Below are 18,505 nucleotides of genomic sequence, written 5' to 3'. Positions count from 1 at the left end.
ATGAATTTGTTGGTCATTTCCTTTTTGCCATCAACAAATTATGTTATTGTCTACTTTATCTTTTATAATAATATATAATTTTATGTATCATCAACAAATTATGTTATTGTCTACTTTATCTTTTATAATAATATAAACGGATCTTAAATTATATTATTATTTTATCATGATTCTACACTTATTTATAAATTACTTTTATTAGATTTACAATACAGTAAATAATCATCATTATACTTTTATATTTTATTTTTCCCTATATCTCAATTCTATTGCATCCAAATGTATTTTATCTTATCGTATTAATAGAAAAATAATAATGCAATGGACCCATTTATCCCCACCCCCCTCCTATAGCTTTTTTGCTTTTCATCGCATTTCTTTCTCCAGATTCTCCACTCTTGACTTCTACATCTTCCTCTTTTCTTCCCTTACCGATCAGATCTCTAAAATTCCTTTGAAGAAAAAGACCCTCCAGTGAATCACCCATGACGCTTGGCTCAGGAGGATCGAGTGTCGTGGGTTAGCCCCTTTGCTCCGCTTTCACACTTCTCTTTATAATTTTATGCACCCCCTTTGTTTATCGACTAGATCTTGCGTTTTTATTAATCTTTCATAGGTTTCATTATTGGGTTTTATTTATTTTATTGTCTTATCGATTCTTGCAGCACATATAATCAATTATTATTTATGGGTTTGGACAATTTATGTGGATTAAGATAAGAAAATTAAGGGGTTCCCTTTGTTTTTCTATTGTTTTATGGGTTTGTTATTTCGTTTCAAGTTTTGGGTGATTTTTTATTTTTACATTTGCTTAACTTTTGAATTGATTTCATTGCTGTTATATTCGGTGTAAAGTTCTATTTTTTTGTTAGCTTGGATATTTGTCGAGCGATTTAAAGTATGCTTAGTTTCATTATCAATATTATGTGAGTTTATTAATTATATATTTTTTAAAATCCTTATGAATTATGCTGCCATCGGAATTTGATCGTTTGTGTTCTAATAGTGTTTGAATATGTCTTGCAAGTGAAATATTGAATCAAAGAACATGGAAATGTGCATTTTTTGTGTATTGCAACTTTGTTCCCTCTTAAAACTACAATAGATAGGTGTCGACGTTTAGGTATTTTAAGACTGATGTTCCCTCTTAAAACTACAAAACAATAAAATTGTGACTGAAATACAAATGAGAAAGAAGATGGCACTCAAGAAAATTTAGGGTTAAGGACAATCTCTAGTTTTCTATCAATTCAAAGAACAACAAGGATAATTGTTTCGGCTGTAAATCCTTCAACTTATTTATATGGGCTAGTTTTCTTGCAAGCAAAGTTTAATCATAACCCTAGATCTAAACCCTAAAGATAGTTAATAACACTTAAAATACTTAACAGCCCTAGCCTTAGACGTCTATCATAAATTTATTAATTAATAAATATCATAAAATAAGATATTACAAAATTATGCTCCAGCATCATACTCCCTGGCTTGGAAAATTAAACTCCGGCAAGAAACCTTTCACCACATAAGCTAAAGTTCTGGATCAGCTCTTTGCAGCCTCTTCTCCATGATTAACAACCTTGCTGACTCAACATGTGCCTTTTCATCTTGTTCATTCTTTAATTTAAATTCCATCTCCAAACTATGCTTCCAATAACTCAACATCCCATTGTACTTGAGTAAATCTTTATCTTTTCAAACAAAACAGTGTGCTGCATGTTTTCATAACAATTCTGTCTCGTGGATTCAAGTTCCACTTTCAACAAAGGCTCCACTTTAATTCCAGAATATATTTCAATTGTACTAGGACTTTCTTCTTTGGTTTCAGATTTATTAATGAAAGTCTCCTTCATGCCAGTTTGATCACCACCATATGTAGGAGTTACTTCATTGACACCTTTCTTGTCACCAGAATTCACAGTGTTGTGTATTATCAAGCATCATATTACTCTTTATAATTAAATCTTCATTAGGAATCTGTCTCATACTTGCAACATTTTCTTTTGGAACATCAGAAGAAAAAAGCTTAAAACCACACCCATGAATAATGCCAAATTTATCAAGATCAAACAAAAGTGGCCATTCAGCTTAGTCGCTTACAGCATTTAAAGTGGCATTTACAGAAGCTGCATGCTTGTTTTCCATGTCAAGTTGTGTTGTCTACCAACCTCATTCATGAACCCCAAAAATGTGTTTGGCGTTTCTCTCCATCCATAAAAGTTATCTAAAGCCTTAAAAGTTGTTTTCCATTCATCAATATTTCTCAACTTGATTTGATGATCATCGCCATTCAAATCAGTATTTCAAAACACCTTAAAACCAACTACTTGATCAAGAATATCATTCATCCAAGGTATCCCAACAATAATATGATCCTTAGCCATAGGAATATCACACAAGGCTTTATCTTCAAGTTGAGGCTACTCTTTAAAAATGCTTCCATTTCCTGGATTAGATGTTGACTTTGGTGGTGGGAAGACTTCTTTTCAGATTCAACAATTATTTTTCCCTCCAAGAATCAGGTTAAGCTGTCATGAAATATCATGAAGAAAATCAAGAAAAACTTAGGGTAAAGGGAAACCTCTAGTTTTCTATTAATTCACTGAAAATAATTAGGATAAATTGTTTTATCCGTAAAGCCTACAACTAATTTATATAGGCTACCTTTCTTGTAAGCAAAGTTTAATCATAACCCTAGATCTAAACCCAAAAATAATTAATAACCCTAGAAGTACTGAACAGCCCTAGCCTTAGCCGTTTATCATAAATATAATAATTAATAAATATTATAAAATAAAACTGAAATTAAAAAATAAAATATATTATGCTCCTGCTTCATTTACGCTGGTTGGAGTTGTATATGTACCTTATTTGAACAGTAATGGCTATAGTGGAATCAATGTATGTTGAAAAGGCAATGTTCTTGTTGTTTTAGAATAAGTATAATTTTATTAAAATGAAACGGATACAAGCTTGTGCTGATATAATCTGGTATGCATGCATTGTGAACTGTCTCATCTGTGTTCCTTGAATCTAAGCAAAATACATAATTAATCTATGGCAGTTGTAACTTGTAATATGATTATGCGTAGGGATGTAACCGTTATCATGCTTACATAGTCAATTACTTTTCAGAAACTTACATTGAAGACTGTAATTCTTTTGGCGTTAAGTGCAATGCGTGGACTTATTGTGTTATTAACATAGCTGGTCATACCCATTATTGAGTTTTATATGTTAATTTTACAGTGCCTCGGAACTTCAGATTGCTGGAGGAGCTTGAACGTGGAGAAAAGGGTATTGGAGATGGTACTGTCAGCTATGGAATGGATGATGGAGATGATATTTACATGCGTTCTTGGACTGGCACCATTATTGGTCCTCATAATGTAATTGCTTATTTTTAAGTCAACGTTCATACTTTGATGTTTTTCCTTTAGATGAAACTTTGTGTCTATATGAACAATCATAGATAAAGCACTGGGTATTAAACACAACATTTCAGGAAAACAGAGAACTTAAAGCTTTTTCTCTGTTTCTTTCTTCGTTCTTTTTTGTTATAATTCTTTTCAATATTCACAAACAATTGGCATTTTGATATCTTGGTGCCTGCCTTTGGGATTTCCCTACCCCTTGCTTTTGAAGTGAACAATGGTTTTTTCGTTGGACGATTTCGAAAACTATCCCTTTTAATATGCTTTACTGTTTCTTTCTGCGTGTTGAATCCTTTTCCTGTTCTCAGACCGTACATGAAGGTCGAATCTATCAGCTGAAGCTGTTTTGTGATAAAGATTATCCCGAGAAGCCACCAAGTGTCCGTTTCCATTCAAGGATCAACATGACTTGTGTTAACCATGAAACCGGAGTGGTATACAAATAAGTTATATTCATATTTCATGCCATGATTGGTTTATTTTATCTGATTTCCGTCGGGTTAATCTTTTGTTGCTTTTCATTTGTTCGTTAATATATGTTGAGAGAAAACATAGTGACCTAAAAATTTGGTGGCATGATCGAAACAGGTGGAACCGAAGAAGTTTGGACTTATTGCGAATTGGCAGAGGGAGTATACGATGGAGGATATTCTGACACAGCTGAAAAAGGAGATGGCTGCCGCGCATAACCGAAAGTTGGTCCAACCACCCGAGGGTACGTACTTCTAGCGCTCAAGATCATACTAGATATTATCCCGGATTTAATTGCATTTGTAGTAATGCAATATATAGTTTGTATTGCTTGTTTGATCCCTGCCTTAAGAACAAACTGGAGATACCCTGAAAAAAATTTCTCCAATTACTTCTTTAAAGGCTTTAACTTTTTTATCCTTTTTGTCAAAACTCTGTCGCTGTTTGATTAATATGATTTAATTAATCAGTGTCACATGTTCAAAAAAAAAAACTTTTGATTATTATTCTAGTTTGGACGTTTTCTTCTCTTTTTTTCCTCCTTTTTCACCAATGGCTCCAATTTCCATGCATAGATACGAGGATGCGATTCTCGAATGCATTCCATATGAAACAGACAAAAAGAAAATTTCAGAAATAATTGTACCCGTACAAGCATGCGATGGTTACCAAGATTGTGGGCATATTGTCAGTATCATATAGGTCAATATGTTTTGATAACGGACCCTCTATATGGGATTGGGTAAATTAAACTCTTCCCTCTCTTCTATTCTGCTGACCGACTTTAAAAAAAATTCAATTTATTCACTAAATTTTAAAGATTAAATATTTTTGGTCATTTTGTCATTAAATAATTAATGGTGTTATGATATACAATTTATATCAATATAACACTGTTTTAAATCCTTAAAAAATTAAATTTAAATCAAAACAACGTTATTTTGGTTCTTTGTGAAAATATATTTTTCTATTTTTTCTCATTTATTGTTCATTCTTTATTTCTCCCCCCCCCAATTTTTCTCTTTAATTTGAACACATTTTTTTTTCTCGTTCATCCTTTCTTCCTTTTTCATTCTCTTTTTTCTCTGGTCGATTCGAATGGATTCAGATTTTAACTATCACGTCATTTTTAATTTTTAAATAAGATATATTTGGGTCAAAAGGGGTGTGGGCTGTGGCTAGAGAAGGTTTGTTAATTTTTAAGTTTGATTTTTGTCTAGACTCGTGTGGTTATTGAGATTTAGTTTGAAATGTTTTTTGGATCATATATTCTTGTAGGAAGACGTGATTATTGGAAAGAAATTTAGGTTGAATGATTATATTAGAAGCATTAAGAACAATGACAGAACGATGATTGAACGTGTGTTGTAATAATCGGATATACTTTGGGGAGAGTAATCGGTTGAATTGATTAGATATGCGACAAATTTTCTTGCTTTATCTCTGATCCTTTTTTCTTGTTTAGATTTGAGATTAGGAATAAAAAAAAATATTGTGGGAGATTTGTCTGGTTGAAGCGACAGTGGCTTAGGATGACAAACATATGGCTGGAGCTTGATTTTGGTTTTGGGTTGTCTGAGAGTTAGAGGCGGCACTAGAGTATGGGTGAAGGGACGGTTGTGAGTGGAACAAATATAAAAAGAATAATAATAAAATATTAATTGTGGTCTACATGGCAATTCAAAAAATAATAAAAATTGTCATATCATCAGATAGACAGAAAGATACGATAAAGTGAAAAAAATTCAATCTTCAAAATTTAATGAATAAATTGAAATTTTTAAAAGTTTAATGAACAAAATATGAGAGAGAAAAATATAATAATGATTTATGTAATTTACCCTATAAGATTAATTTTTGATAATTATAAAATAATATTTATTTAAGAATGTTAATGATTGGTAATATATCTATACCGTATAGATATAATTATTTGATTTGATTTTTTTTAAATATATTTTTATTATTAAAGACACTCAGTGAATTCAATTATACATTTTTCTTAAAAAAAATACTCAGTATAATTTTGTTTTTCATTTAAAAATATATATTTAAAAGGACATTTAATTTGTGTAATATCTATTCACATGTAATGATTTTAAACCGATGGTCTTGTTTAATAAAAAATGAACTTATGCGTTAAAACTTAAAAGTTAATTTTCTTATGTTGACAACCCATCATCCACCTACACATCTTATTTGATATATTTAAAAATTGTCAATAATTAAAGTATGTGAAAAAGAGCCACCGTTCAATGTATCACATTCATTATCGTGATTACATCTTGAAAATCGGATCACCATTTATTCTCATTTTCCTCTATCCGTCCGCGGGCTTCACTCTTTTATTTTTCAAATTTCGTAACAAGCACGCGTATTAATTAAACCTTTTCTTTATCAAATAAAAATATTTAAAAGTGGGCGTATTATACAGGATAAAAATAATTATTATTTTGATAAAAATTTAAAAAATTAAAAAATTAAATCGGTAAATTACTTTTTAAAGTGTTGTTGAGTAAAAAGGCTTTATTATTTGACTTATGACTATTTATAAAAAAAATAATTTCATTGTTTCGTTACCTTATTTTTGGCTTTCAATATCTATAAATTTACAGCAAAAAATTAGATTGCCTAAGTTAAACTGTGTAACTATAGTCTTGATTAATAATGACGATGATAATAGAAATTAACACTGTATTTATTTAAATTATAATGCAATATATTTATAGGCTTCTACTTAATAGTGGACTAATGTTATTTAATAATTAGCGTATATATATAATATAAATAAGTTATGAATTATGATCATATTAATAACATTTTCATTTTTAGTAAATTAATAATATTTTCATTAGGAATATATAAGATAAGGCTATATTAATAAATATAAATGGACGTGTTCATGAGTGTGTGTTTTTATTTATTTAGAATGAAAAACGTTATTGGCATAAAACGTGTTAAATTTCCGTTTTCAACGTTATTTTTTCATTAAATTGTGGTATACATTTAATTATATGATGATAATGTAAATTGTTAATTATGTAAATTGATACCTTAAATTAATAGAATCACAATGCAGAGTGATATCATAATTATTGCATTATTTAATTATAATGCTAAAATGACATCATTTCATTATTAATGTACACGATAGATCTTAAATTATCTTAAAACTTTCAGTTTTTAAAATATGTAAAATCTTTATGAAATATATGGCATTTATAATTAAAAAAACATAATGATTAATTAAAATGGTAAAAATATATTAAATATTATTATATTAAATAGCAATATCTAATTAATTAATTACAAATCATTAATTAAGGGGCAAATTATTGAAATGGTTACTTTTATTTCTTAAGTTTCACTTAGATCATCAAACTCTAAAAAATAACATTTTGGTAATTTATGTTATCAATTTATAAGTTTTTTATCGTGTATGTTATCGACTTCTAATATTTTGGTTATTGAAACATTGAATGTCGTTAGTTTGATGATGTTGCACGTTAGTAAAAGTGATTAATTTTTAATTTGACATTTGATAAAATACTAATTTAACCAATAAACTTTAGATAAAATATTTATTTCACCCTTTAACTATTGGACCTTAAATTTTCTAGCTCACATATTCTTCACCCTCTTAAATGAGAATTCAAGTTATTTCATCGAAAAATGCCTCGAACTCTACAAATCTAACCTAAATCATTTAACTTCATTTAAAATAAAATAATAATAATAAAATTATTATTAAAATTATTTTAAAAATAAAAATACTAAAAATCTAAATTTATATCAAACACCTTAACTTAAACACAACCATACATTTGCACGAACCAACTTACTTTAGTGGTCAAAGGAATCGTTATTGTTCATAGAGTTCATCAGTTCGAGCAACTTTGCCTACAAGAGTGCTCGAGAGTTCATTGTTAAATGATTGAGAATATTTAGAACATATATTACTTTGTAATCATCTTAGCTTAATAAAAAATATAATATATAACATATAATGCAAGAATGATGAACATAAACATGAAATAATCAAAATATTATAAATTAATAATATAAGGGGTCAAACTGTTATAAATCGATAATATAAGTGATCGAAATAATATATTTTTATATTCAATGACCAAAAAATAACAACTATAAAAAAGTGATCATTTTGATAGTTTACCCTTTATAAAATAAAAGTAATTAAATGAGTAAAAAGTCTCCCTAGACTCTACTGGCTACAAATACCTTTCCCCTCGCATCCATTTTCTTTCGATCTTTTCAAACCCTAAATCCTAAAAAAAATTAAAATCCAAATATATGTACAAGAAACTAAAAGAGGGTTTTCGTTGAAAAAGATAGAAGAAAATGTCAGATAAACCACCACTAAGAAAGTCGGTCGTGATCCGATCCGTTTGGTCTCACACTTTGGAGTCCGAATTCGAGATAATCAGATCCGTTGTCGACAATTTTCCGATCATCTCAATGGACACGGAGTTCCCCGGCGTTGTTGTCAGGCCAAATTCCCTCGGAAGCGTCGATTTGCTGAAGATGATACAACTCGGCTTAACTCTCTCGGACTGTAACGGAAATTTACCAGATCTTGGCACGGAAAACCAATTTATAAGGGAATTCAATTTCAGAGACTTCGATATCGCGAACGATGCCCATGCTCACGATTCCGTCGAAATTCTCCGTCGCCAAGGCATAGATTTTGAGAAAAACCGGGATCGACTCGATCCGATTCGCGGAACTGATGATGTCATCGGGACTCGTTTTGAACGACGACGTTACGTGGGTGACTTTTCACTGCGCGTACGATTTCGGATACATCGTGAAGTGCTTGACGAGCGAGTCGTTACTGTTCAAACTCACCGACTTCTTGAGCCTCGTGCGCTTGCTCTTCGGAATCAGACTCTACGACGTCAAACACTTGATGAGGTTCTGCGCTGGCTTGTACGGGGGGCTCGACCGAGCATCTAACGCTCTGTCAGTGAACCGGGCCATTGGGAAGAGCCATCAGGCCGGTTCCGATAGTTTGCTGACATTGGACGCGTGGTTGGAGGTCAAAAGAAGGTATTTTGGGGAAGGGGATGTTGAGAATTATGCTAATGTTCTTTATGGTTTAGAAGTTGAATCTTCATGAAATATCAATGCATTCTCTGCTGATAAGCCCTCATGGCATTTGTTTTTAGTTAGATTTTTGTACACAATTTCAAGGTTATTGATGATTCATCAATATTAGTAATAGTTTCAGTTCCATTCTTTCATTTGCACATTCCCCATATTAAGAAAATGTAATTTTTATGCTAAAATAAGCCCCTAATCTATGATTTACATTTGAATAAGCTTTTGAGCTGTAATTTGTACCTAAGGGGCCTTAGCATTTAATTACCCCTAAAAAGATCTTTGGTGTTATTTGAGTACAAATGAAAGATAATGATATATTTGATGATTACCTTCAAGGCTCTTGTTTTAATATTTTAGCCTATAGTTATATTTTTGGTTAGATTTTTTACTTTAATGGCGAATAGAAAGCATGTTGTTGCACTCTTAGGTAGATAGGATAAAGAGTACACCAAATTACCGGTCTAAAAATGGAGTCTTAAACAATGGCAACCATGGAGGACAGCCCTAAACTAACCATTGGGAATCTCAATCCATGAGTCTTGTTTTCGTAGAAATTCTGTGCAGTGTTCTTAAGCGCTTATTCTTGAAAGGGGTCAGATTATGGTTACTATGGATTTTTTGATAGCGCGTTATAATTTGGTATTTCTTTTTGTTATTAGTGTGAATTTTGTTTGAAGAAATAAACCATCTATATGTGAACTCTTTACAATCAAAGAAAAGAAGTCACAGGAACTCTTGAACACAGGAAAGAAAGAAATGCTGATAAAACGGCAATGATAAGAACTATATCACCGTGCTTTAGATATTAGGTGAAACTTCACAAAGTGGTGACTTGAATTTGACACTGAGGAGCTTACTTATTCAAAGAGAAACTTGTGAAGCCTCATAAATTGTTAAAACCTGAGCATCATACATGGCCAAAAACTGTTTTATCTCAAACTCGAGAAAATTGAGTGATTGTGGACCTAGAGAAACATGAGTCCTCGCCTTATTATTGTGAAAAAGGTCTTCGCATGCCAAAAAATTATGGAGATAGATGAAGAGACAATGACAACAAAGTGCAGGGCTATGATTATGTAGATAACTTTGCCATTTACTAACGTTGCTAAAAGAAAATTTAACTCGAATTTTCTTAAGAATTCTATATTAGCCGATTAACAAAAGTGATTTGGATTGAAGTATAATATTAATTGTAAATGAAGGATTAAATTATATCAAACTAAAGAACAATGACTAGCGTAGCATAGATCCGAGTCTAAAAAACCAACAATGGAGGTATATGGTTTACGCTTAGTACCTAATATGCACGTAAAATGTCGCTTGCTATGCTGCTAAAACTTAAAAAGTTTGTACAATGTCGTACTGAATCCCAACAGATGGGCCTCATTCGATGATGAAGTCAGCCCATGTAATTGATTTTACCAATTCATGGGCTCCTTTAGTCATGCCATTGTTCATTTCTTTTTAGTTTTTTAGTTCATGCCCGATTTTGACCCTATCCCATCTGTCAACTTAAATTTATTGCTCATTTGATATTACTTTTTAAACATATATTAATACTTAATAATTTTAATTACTAGAATAGTAATTAGGTTTGGAAGACCTCAAGATCAAAATTTATTTGTTTAAATTCAGCTCATGTCACGCTACGTCTATTGGTTGGATAAAAACAATTCAATCTTAAGATAAGTCAATTATTAAATTTTAAGTTGGTCTAACAACGTGAGATATTAAAAATTTTAAATAATGTTTAAGGTTTCGAAGGGCCTCAATACTTGTTAGTTGACACCATTACAAGGGTCTTCAAGCCTTGAATGTTTGCTTAAGATAATTAGAATCTAGCAACCCATAAACTAAGAGTGACTTGGGGGCTCCCTCTTTGAGGGACAAAGATTGAAAACAATGGGGTTTCAACTGTCCATAGAGTGACTTAGTTAATTCATTTGATTTGACCCTAATCTGCCCATCATTTCCTTTTGTTGTCACAACAAAACCTTTGCTGTCACAACAAAACCTTCGCCTTTAACAAGTCTTAGATTGGTCCCCTAATTTGCTTTTAAGTTAACTTCATTTTTCAAACTTTATATCTTGTCTGTTCTTTTCACAACAGCCAGATATATTGTATATGTTGATAAATTTTGCCATCTTAATTAAGAGCCAAACTATTATCCACTTATGACCCTACACCCAAACTTCATCTTTTTTTATTAGATTACAAAAATGGCCAACAGAACTTTAAAAGTAAACCCTAGCTACCACATATATAATTTGCAATTGCATAAGAACTCAAGAACAATAGATTGGGATAATGGTGTACATGACTCTAGTTTATGTATGATATTAGTATAATTTTTGTTTGTTCAAATTTGATTCGATTTAAAATATTGTCTTTAAATTTTATTTAGACTTGATCATATTTGAATATGATTAACCCAAACTTGTTTTAGTTTTCCTTATATATATATATATATATATATATTTAAAAAGTAGTATTTTTAATATTTTAAATATAATATTTTAACATATTTTTTAATATTTATATTATAATATATTATTATAGATTTAGTTTTAATGTGATATAGATTATATCACATATAAAAGTAAAATAAAATATATGTACTATAAATATTATAATATTTAATGTGATATTAATAAATTTTTCTCAAAATAATTACATGAATTGAAACCCTAGATTAAAATTATTCATAAATGCACATCATATAAACAAATGACTTCTACCCCCAAATTTGGCAAATGATGGAGTTGAAAATTGAAACATCAACTAATGGAGATGAAGGAAATCACTAATTGCATGCAATTGCCTTAATTGGTTCAATTTTGTTGATGAAGGAAATCAATTTTAAGTAATCTCTATATATAGAGAGAGAGAACCTATTAGAGAATATGTTTGTTTTTCTCTCTTTTTTGGAAGAGAAGATATATCAGGTAGAAAACCCATGTTAGTTAGCATCATCTTTTAGCTTTTCAGTTTAAGAAATGTGTGCTTTCGTAGGCACACACAGATGAATAGTTGTTATTTAAAAATTCTAAATTTCTATATAATATGTATTTTTATATTCTTCAATTAAAAATCTGTTTTTGATTTCTTATAATTTTGTAAGTTTGTTCTTCTTCTTTTGAAAATTTGTAAATACATTCCTTAATATAAATTTTTATATTCGTCTCAGGTCTCACGTAAGAAATGAGATGTTCCAGTGTGAGGAAAAATGTAAAAAGATTGGCTAGGTAGAGATAGATGAACATTGTGTCTTCTTCCTTCCTTGATATGTTTCAACATTCCATCTCATATTATAAAGAAAGGTGCTATTTGAGATAGGGATAAGGCTGAGTTGCCACGCAAACCCACAAACAGAAAACATCATCAAACCCAATGCCGCCTTCAAATATAATCTACTTCACAACTAAAAACATGCCCCATTAATAATTTCAAATGTCCCATTATTTTTTTCCAAAGAAATTAAAAGTGATAGTAATCTCTTCTCGAAGCACCCATAAGGCTATTTTTAATAATTTATCTAATTTCCCCCCAGAAATTATCAAAATCAAGTTCCAATCATCTGTAATGATCTTCAAAACTAAATCCAAATTAATAGAATATGTAGATACCCTTTGCTTTGGTTCAATGATTATGCACGCATTATCTGTGAAAACTCTTTTGCAGGGGTAAACTTGTCTGCTGGTGTAGTACCCTAAAGTGGGAGAAAACGAAACAAGGATTGTTCATATGAATCTCGCTTTCAAAAAAGACTCCAATATGCTCATGTGACCCATCAATATTTATGGGTCTTTTCTACTGTTTAACATTACAAGATTTCCACTTCAAATTAGCCAATGAATATACAATAATACACTATTAATTAAACATTTTTGTTTAAAGATATATTTTCATTTAATGCATGAAAAAAAGAAAGCTTCATTTTCACAACTTACAACGCCATTAAACGTGAAAAATAATTCTTTATATACTATCTTAATTGGCATTGGTTATTGATAAGCTCAACTGTCACAATTTACTCATTTAGTGTTAACCAGTTGAAGCTGAAAAACATCAGGAGAAAACCCACGATAATTATTAATGAATCAGGTGATAAAATATCATTAAAATGAAGTTTAATGAATTTAAATTTAAAATGTTCTGATGATACATTTTTATTTGATGATGCATCGTCAGTGTACTAAATATAAACTCGATCGCTTCAAGGAATCGTCAGCAGGGTTGATGGAGAAGACCCCATTCCAGATATCAGTGAAAGCTGTAAGAATGATGTCATGGTAATAAGACGAATTCAGCTTCAAGAAACAGTTGAGAAGCTCCTTCAAATCATCTTTCGAATATATCTCCTTCTCCAATATCATTTGCAACATCGAGTACCTGAAATCTAAGTAAGGGTCATCCGACTCTTTCTCCACCGCCAGGCTCTCCCCTCCCACACGCCCAAACCCTCGAACCATCGTCGTTGAACACTTGGTTTCCTTGTCGACGTCCATGTCCCAGTACTGGGTGGTAGTGTCCGAGCTCGGAGGAAATGAGGTCAGGGTTCCGAATTCAGACGAAGGAGGAGGAGGAGTTTTAGATGGAGGAGACTGTGGTTTGGGGTCGAAAAAACTGGAGAGCTTCAATTTCTTGCAGCTGTTGCAGCCTAAGCTGACTGAAACCGTGTTGAGGAAGAGCTTCTTTTTGTCGAGTGACATTCTTGTTTAATTAGATAAGAAGTTATTTAGATAAATGGGAGTGAGGGAACTTAATGAGCAATGAAGAAACTAGAAAGCCATCTATAATTATAAACCCCATAAATCCTGCATGTGACCAAGGGGGCCCATTGATTTCGCTTTTTATTTTTTATTTTTATATATAAGAAGAATTAGTATCTAATTCAAGATAATGAGAATATAAAACTTATTTAGTGACATTAGTAGTAAAAAATGATATTATTTTTTTAAAGTATTTAAGTTTGAGCATATGTATATATATATTGTCAATTGATTAAAAATATATAAACAAATAATATAATATAATCGTTTTAAATTATTTAAAAAATAAATATGAATATAATGATAAAATTTAAATATTTGAAAAGAAATTTAAAAACATAGAACACATTTATATTTAATTATTTTATAATAATCACCTACCAAACGGTAAATCTAAATATTAGTTTCTCGTATTATAAAAAAGCATGAAAAAATAATTAAATAATATAATTCTGATCGTATTCTAAAAATCTTTAACTTTTTAACTTTGTTTTTATGTCACTTTAAAATACAATAGGTCAACATCTTCTAAAGTTAAAGTGCACTTTCATTTAAAATTTTGGCTCATTGCTTCAAAATTAAATAGTGAATATTAGTTTAGTTGTCATCATCATCACTATAGAAAACTTTCGAAAGAGATGGAGTAAAAAAGTTTTAATTGTGAATTAAATTTTAAAAAATATCTAAAAAGTTATAAAAAAATTAGTATACTTGTTAAATCGATGAATAATAAGATTATTATAAAACAATTAAAATAATAAAAACATAAGCCATCAATTAAGTATTGATATTTCTTTTCTTACTGTATGCATCATTTAATTGTACATTTTGAACTTAATACAAAGGAAAATATTAACTATTGTCCACCGATACTAGTTTAGATTACATTTCAAACTACATATTTATTTTTATAAAATATATGATCAAATTTGTTATAAATAAAGCAATTGGCACCAACCCAATATATATATTAAATTTTTGTAAATGCAAGTGTAGAAAGAGGCTACTGAATAGACAAACAAATTGATTGTATTTTAGAGGATTCACATGCAGTATTATTGCAGGATCATATATTCTCGAATCAAGCAATGGGATTATTGATCCACCGGATATCAAAGGTTCATAGGGCCAACCAAATAAATACAAATATAATATCAATCAACCATTTTTAGCTGATCAGTACACCACAATTAATCTTGTGAATCTTCTGCCTATTTTGGTTCTTTATTTGTTATTATTCTGCTTATATAATTAGTAATATTATCAGTGGATATGGTATAGTTTCTGCTGCATGCGGCAACCTAGCTTTTCAACAGCTCATGTCATTTCTTAGAGCCACCATGTGTAAACAAAACTTTTATTAAACTCTAAACTTAATTTTATTAATCCATACAATCATGTTCAAAAAGATACTATTTAATAAGTAAATCACAATATATACAATCATTTCTCAAGGTGAATTTATTTCCTACATATAAATAAGGATGACGTGCGAGCCGGGTCCATATGATAATTTCTCATCCTCTACGGACTGCCTACCTAGCAGTAAAGATAATAGAAACTGTGGTACCAAACTCTTGACCTTATCTCAATATACCCATACTATATGCAAATATGCTTCTCCAAATATGAGAAAAACTTTAAAACATATTCAGCTTAGATTTCGTTTACCATTGGCAGACCTACATAGTGATAATGAAGTTGGATTCATAATGTGGCTGAAAAATCACTGCATTGCTATAATCATGAAGATATAGATGGATACAATCTGCGTATTCACGATTCACATCATACAAACATATCAAATTCTCAACAAGTATCACAACATTGGTCTGTTTTCTTTAGCAAAAAACTTCTAAGAAAGAGTTTTTTTGAAAAATGTTGACAAACCATGTACAAAGCATAACTCAAGTAGAACTATTGCTATTTGACTCAACCTTAAATGTTCAATAAAATATCTTTTAGAAGTCATTTTCTATAGATCAAACGAAACCTTGTCATATCGATGCACCAATTCTACACATCTACACTTGGTATAGCTGCTTTGATATTTCGAACGGATTCAAAAAGCAACTCAAGATCAACCAAGGGGTATTCATTGGTATATAATCAGGATTTGATGAACAGCATCAACCATGTGATCCCAGTATCGTCCATAGCATGTATTGTCTTCAACACTCAACCAACGAACTAACCCGGAATTCCAACATGCAATGCTTGTATCTGTGTAACTAATCCATGTATATTAAAGATTGGATGGCGAGGATTGGGGCCTCGGGGTACTGATATCAGCCATTCCAAAATTAGCTTCAAACATATCTACCCCACTCCATTCAACAACTGCAATTCTTGGAGTTAAGGATTACACATTCAAATATTGTGACTATGAATGTATATTAGATTGCAAAACAAAAGAGTTTGATCAAGCGCTTTTTTCAAAGCCATTGGGGGTCAAGCGTATTGAAGAGCTATAAAATTTGTAGAAGGATACAGTCTGTCTTCCACATATCCGTAATGCTAACATCAGCATCTGAAAGAAGCCAATAATCTGCATCGTTCTGAAAACAATAAATGAAAAGTGACAAGTCAAGTTCAACTCTTTGCCAAAAGAAATGTACATATTTAACCATAAAAAATGGAGCAGATTGCTTTCACTCTCTTTTTTTTATAAAAAAAATTAGTGCGTGATGAAATCCTAGGCAGAAAGGGAATTTGATCTTAGATCTCAAAGAGGGCAACAACCTAGGTCCAAATGAATTTTGAATTCAAACATCAGTTCATGTATCCATTCTCTATAGAGCTGGCTACAGAAATAAATGGTCAAAAGAAGTGCACTTACATCAATATTCGAAGGAACAATTTTCATCATTTCCCCAACAGACTGTGAAGCATTAACATCAGCGCACATTTGATGAGTTTGCACTGCCTGTGGTTCGATTTCCATTCTGGTATCATCCGTATTAAACAAATCAACTCGGTTTTCATTAGAGCCAGAGCTTGAAGCTAGTGAGAGACTTGCAGGTGGCTCAACACCATTCACCTCTTCAAACTTCTCAAATTGGCTGATGAAAAACAACAATTTGAGAAGAAAGAGAACTGAGAAAGATGTCAAAACAAGAACCTTTTCTGACCATCAATTAGATTTCATTTTGAAAGAAAGATGGTTCATAAACATGCACATATAAATAGCTTAGCATACGTAAGGAAGCAATGCCTGACTAGGTAAACATCAATGGAACCCATTGTGCTTCTAAGGATCATCCTGTATCTCCTTTGTGGGTAGTCAACAGCCTGGAATATGGAGATGCAATGCAATCATACATTCAAAACATTAAAGTAGAAAATGGTGTTAACTCATTAGAATTCTCTAGCCACCAGCTTACTTGATCAGGATCAAGTACTTCCAGGGTAGTTCCATGTGGAGCTTTAATTGCTATCAGGGTTTCATTCTGCCAAAAGCAACATGGAAAATTTAGCCATAGTGAAATCAAGATGTTTTGGAGATCAGTTTCAAGTGGAGAAAATTATTGTGAAGGAATAAATTAAATGAAACATGGAATCGACAGACCTGAAAACAAGGTAGACCCTTGATGTCTTCTTCAGTCACAAAAAGCCACCTGAAAAGAAAATTTGAAGATGGTTAAATGTATTGTTCTTTGCAAGGAATTGAAATCAACAACAATTAATTTGATCCCAGTGCAAACCAGAGGGGACAATATGCTTACCTCTGGTTGTTCTCATTCTCACTCAAATCCCTCAATCTTTCCTGCTTTTCTCTGCAATACTTTATAACCATCGGCAATCCTAAACAGATTTGAGACGGTGAGAATGACTACTATTACAATAGAATAAGCAATGCAAAACCTTATTTGATCATCTAATGTGCGCTCTTTCATGGTAAGGTTTTCAATTTCTGCCTGCATACAAAATAGAAACTAATATCATATACAGGAAGTAAAAAAAACACAATTTGGTCAACCAGATCAGATCAAGCATTCTCTTGAAACTCATAAACCAAAAGAAAGAAACAGAGAAACACTCTTAAACAAAATAACAAGAAAAATTGTTGCCTGGGGAGTGGGGATGTCAAGGTAAAAACAAAACCAATATTACTTCCATATACCTGTAATACAGAGAGATCAATATCTGCTTCTCCAGGCCTTGAATCATCAACACCCCTAGTAAATTTGATTTAATTCTCAAATAAGTCCCACGTCTTTGAAGGTTAACCAGAATGGCAAACCAAATTAAGACAACAAATTCTTGAAAACTTTTAAAATCGCTAATTATTACTTCCAACGTATTTTGTTTTTCATCTTCTTTGCCAAAATAACTCATTTCTTTTTTAAAACACGCAATATTAAGGTTACCTAAAGAACTGTCATAGCGGCAGCATCCAGCAGGAGTAAGTGGAAATGGAGAACCTGCCATGCCATACATAACGTCAGAGGTTCTTGTCCCATATTATATCCATCTTACTTATCACTTAACGATTATTTGACTACCCATAATGCAGTAATCAAACTCGTATATACATCTTGGGACTGAAATATAAGTTTCCTTTATGGACTAAGCTCATAGCAGACAATAAATGGTAAGATAATAAAGTGGATGAAAGGGCAAAACTTCTCACTAGCATTTGCCGGGGGTGTTTGTGGAGTAGACTTATTGGCCGTTGATCTACTATTTATCCTTCCTCCTTTAGGGGA

The 18,505-nt window shown here is 31.3% G+C and overlaps 3 protein-coding genes and 1 pseudogene across 4 annotated transcripts; 2 read left to right on the top strand and 2 right to left on the bottom strand.

The window, feature by feature from the left end:
* The first annotated feature begins 334 nt into the window (after window positions 1–334).
* LOC120113767 (ubiquitin-conjugating enzyme E2 variant 1D) lies at window positions 335–4,332 on the top strand. 2 transcript variants are annotated; one of them, XM_039134812.1, is made up of 4 exons: window positions 335–519; window positions 3,247–3,392; window positions 3,740–3,865; window positions 4,020–4,332. In XM_039134812.1, exons 1-4 carry the CDS (start codon window positions 486–488, stop codon window positions 4,158–4,160), a joined length of 447 nt encoding a protein of 148 aa, XP_038990743.1. In that variant the 5' UTR covers window positions 335–485; the 3' UTR covers window positions 4,161–4,332. The 2 variants fall into 2 exon arrangements, with proteins under 2 accessions (XP_038990743.1, XP_038990744.1); XM_039134813.1 differs by having other exon boundaries at window positions 338–519; window positions 3,247–3,386.
* Window positions 4,333–8,146: 3,814 nt separating this feature from the next.
* Window positions 8,147–9,156, top strand: LOC120113757 (annotated as a pseudogene).
* Window positions 9,157–13,211: 4,055 nt separating this feature from the next.
* LOC120113649 (transcription repressor OFP6-like) lies at window positions 13,212–13,771 on the bottom strand. Its single transcript, XM_039134730.1, has one exon. It carries the CDS (start codon window positions 13,734–13,736, stop codon window positions 13,212–13,214), a length of 525 nt encoding a protein of 174 aa, XP_038990661.1. The 5' UTR covers window positions 13,737–13,771.
* Window positions 13,772–15,920: 2,149 nt separating this feature from the next.
* LOC120113648 (transcription factor E2FA-like) lies at window positions 15,921–18,236 on the bottom strand. The gene is made up of 10 exons (XM_039134729.1): window positions 18,151–18,236; window positions 17,920–17,974; window positions 17,661–17,713; window positions 17,522–17,572; window positions 17,365–17,413; window positions 17,180–17,245; window positions 17,011–17,087; window positions 16,636–16,858; window positions 16,288–16,354; window positions 15,921–16,136 (listed from the first exon to the last, which is right to left on the bottom strand). Exons 1-10 carry the CDS (start codon window positions 18,234–18,236, stop codon window positions 16,042–16,044), a joined length of 822 nt encoding a protein of 273 aa, XP_038990660.1. The 3' UTR covers window positions 15,921–16,041.
* Window positions 18,237–18,505: the final 269 nt, after the last annotated feature.

Source organism: Hibiscus syriacus, unplaced genomic scaffold (assembly GCF_006381635.1).
Source record: "Hibiscus syriacus cultivar Baekdansim isolate YM2019G1 unplaced genomic scaffold, ASM638163v2 tig00110213_pilon, whole genome shotgun sequence".
NCBI classification, from domain to species: Eukaryota; Viridiplantae; Streptophyta; class Magnoliopsida; order Malvales; family Malvaceae; genus Hibiscus; species Hibiscus syriacus.
Note: the sequence above shows the minus strand (reverse complement) of the source record. Positions and strands in the feature narration are given on the sequence as shown.

What these genes read in the sequence shown, in the direction of transcription:
- LOC120113648 (XM_039134729.1), bottom strand. Translation starts at nt 18,236, where the DNA reads ATGTATGGCATGGCAGGTTCTCCATTTCCACTTACTCCTGCTGGATGC. An exon ending in TTAGGTAACCTTAATATTGC is followed by an intron (nt 17,975 to 18,150) that starts GTGTTTTAAAAA and finishes CAAATTTACTAG; the next exon opens with GGGTGTTGATGATTCAAGGC. An exon ending in ACATTAGATGATCAAATAAG is followed by an intron (nt 17,573 to 17,660) that starts GTTTTGCATTGC and finishes AAAGTATTGCAG; the next exon opens with AGAAAAGCAGGAAAGATTGA.
- LOC120113767 (XM_039134812.1), top strand. Translation starts at nt 486, where the DNA reads ATGACGCTTGGCTCAGGAGGATCGAGTGTCGTGG. An exon ending in TTGGTCCTCATAATGTAATT is followed by an intron (nt 3,393 to 3,739) that starts GCTTATTTTTAA and finishes TCCTGTTCTCAG; the next exon opens with ACCGTACATGAAGGTCGAAT. An exon ending in TTAACCATGAAACCGGAGTG is followed by an intron (nt 3,866 to 4,019) that starts GTATACAAATAA and finishes TGATCGAAACAG; the next exon opens with GTGGAACCGAAGAAGTTTGG.
- LOC120113649 (XM_039134730.1), bottom strand. Translation starts at nt 13,736, where the DNA reads ATGTCACTCGACAAAAAGAAGCTCTTCCTCAACACGGTTTCAGTCAGC.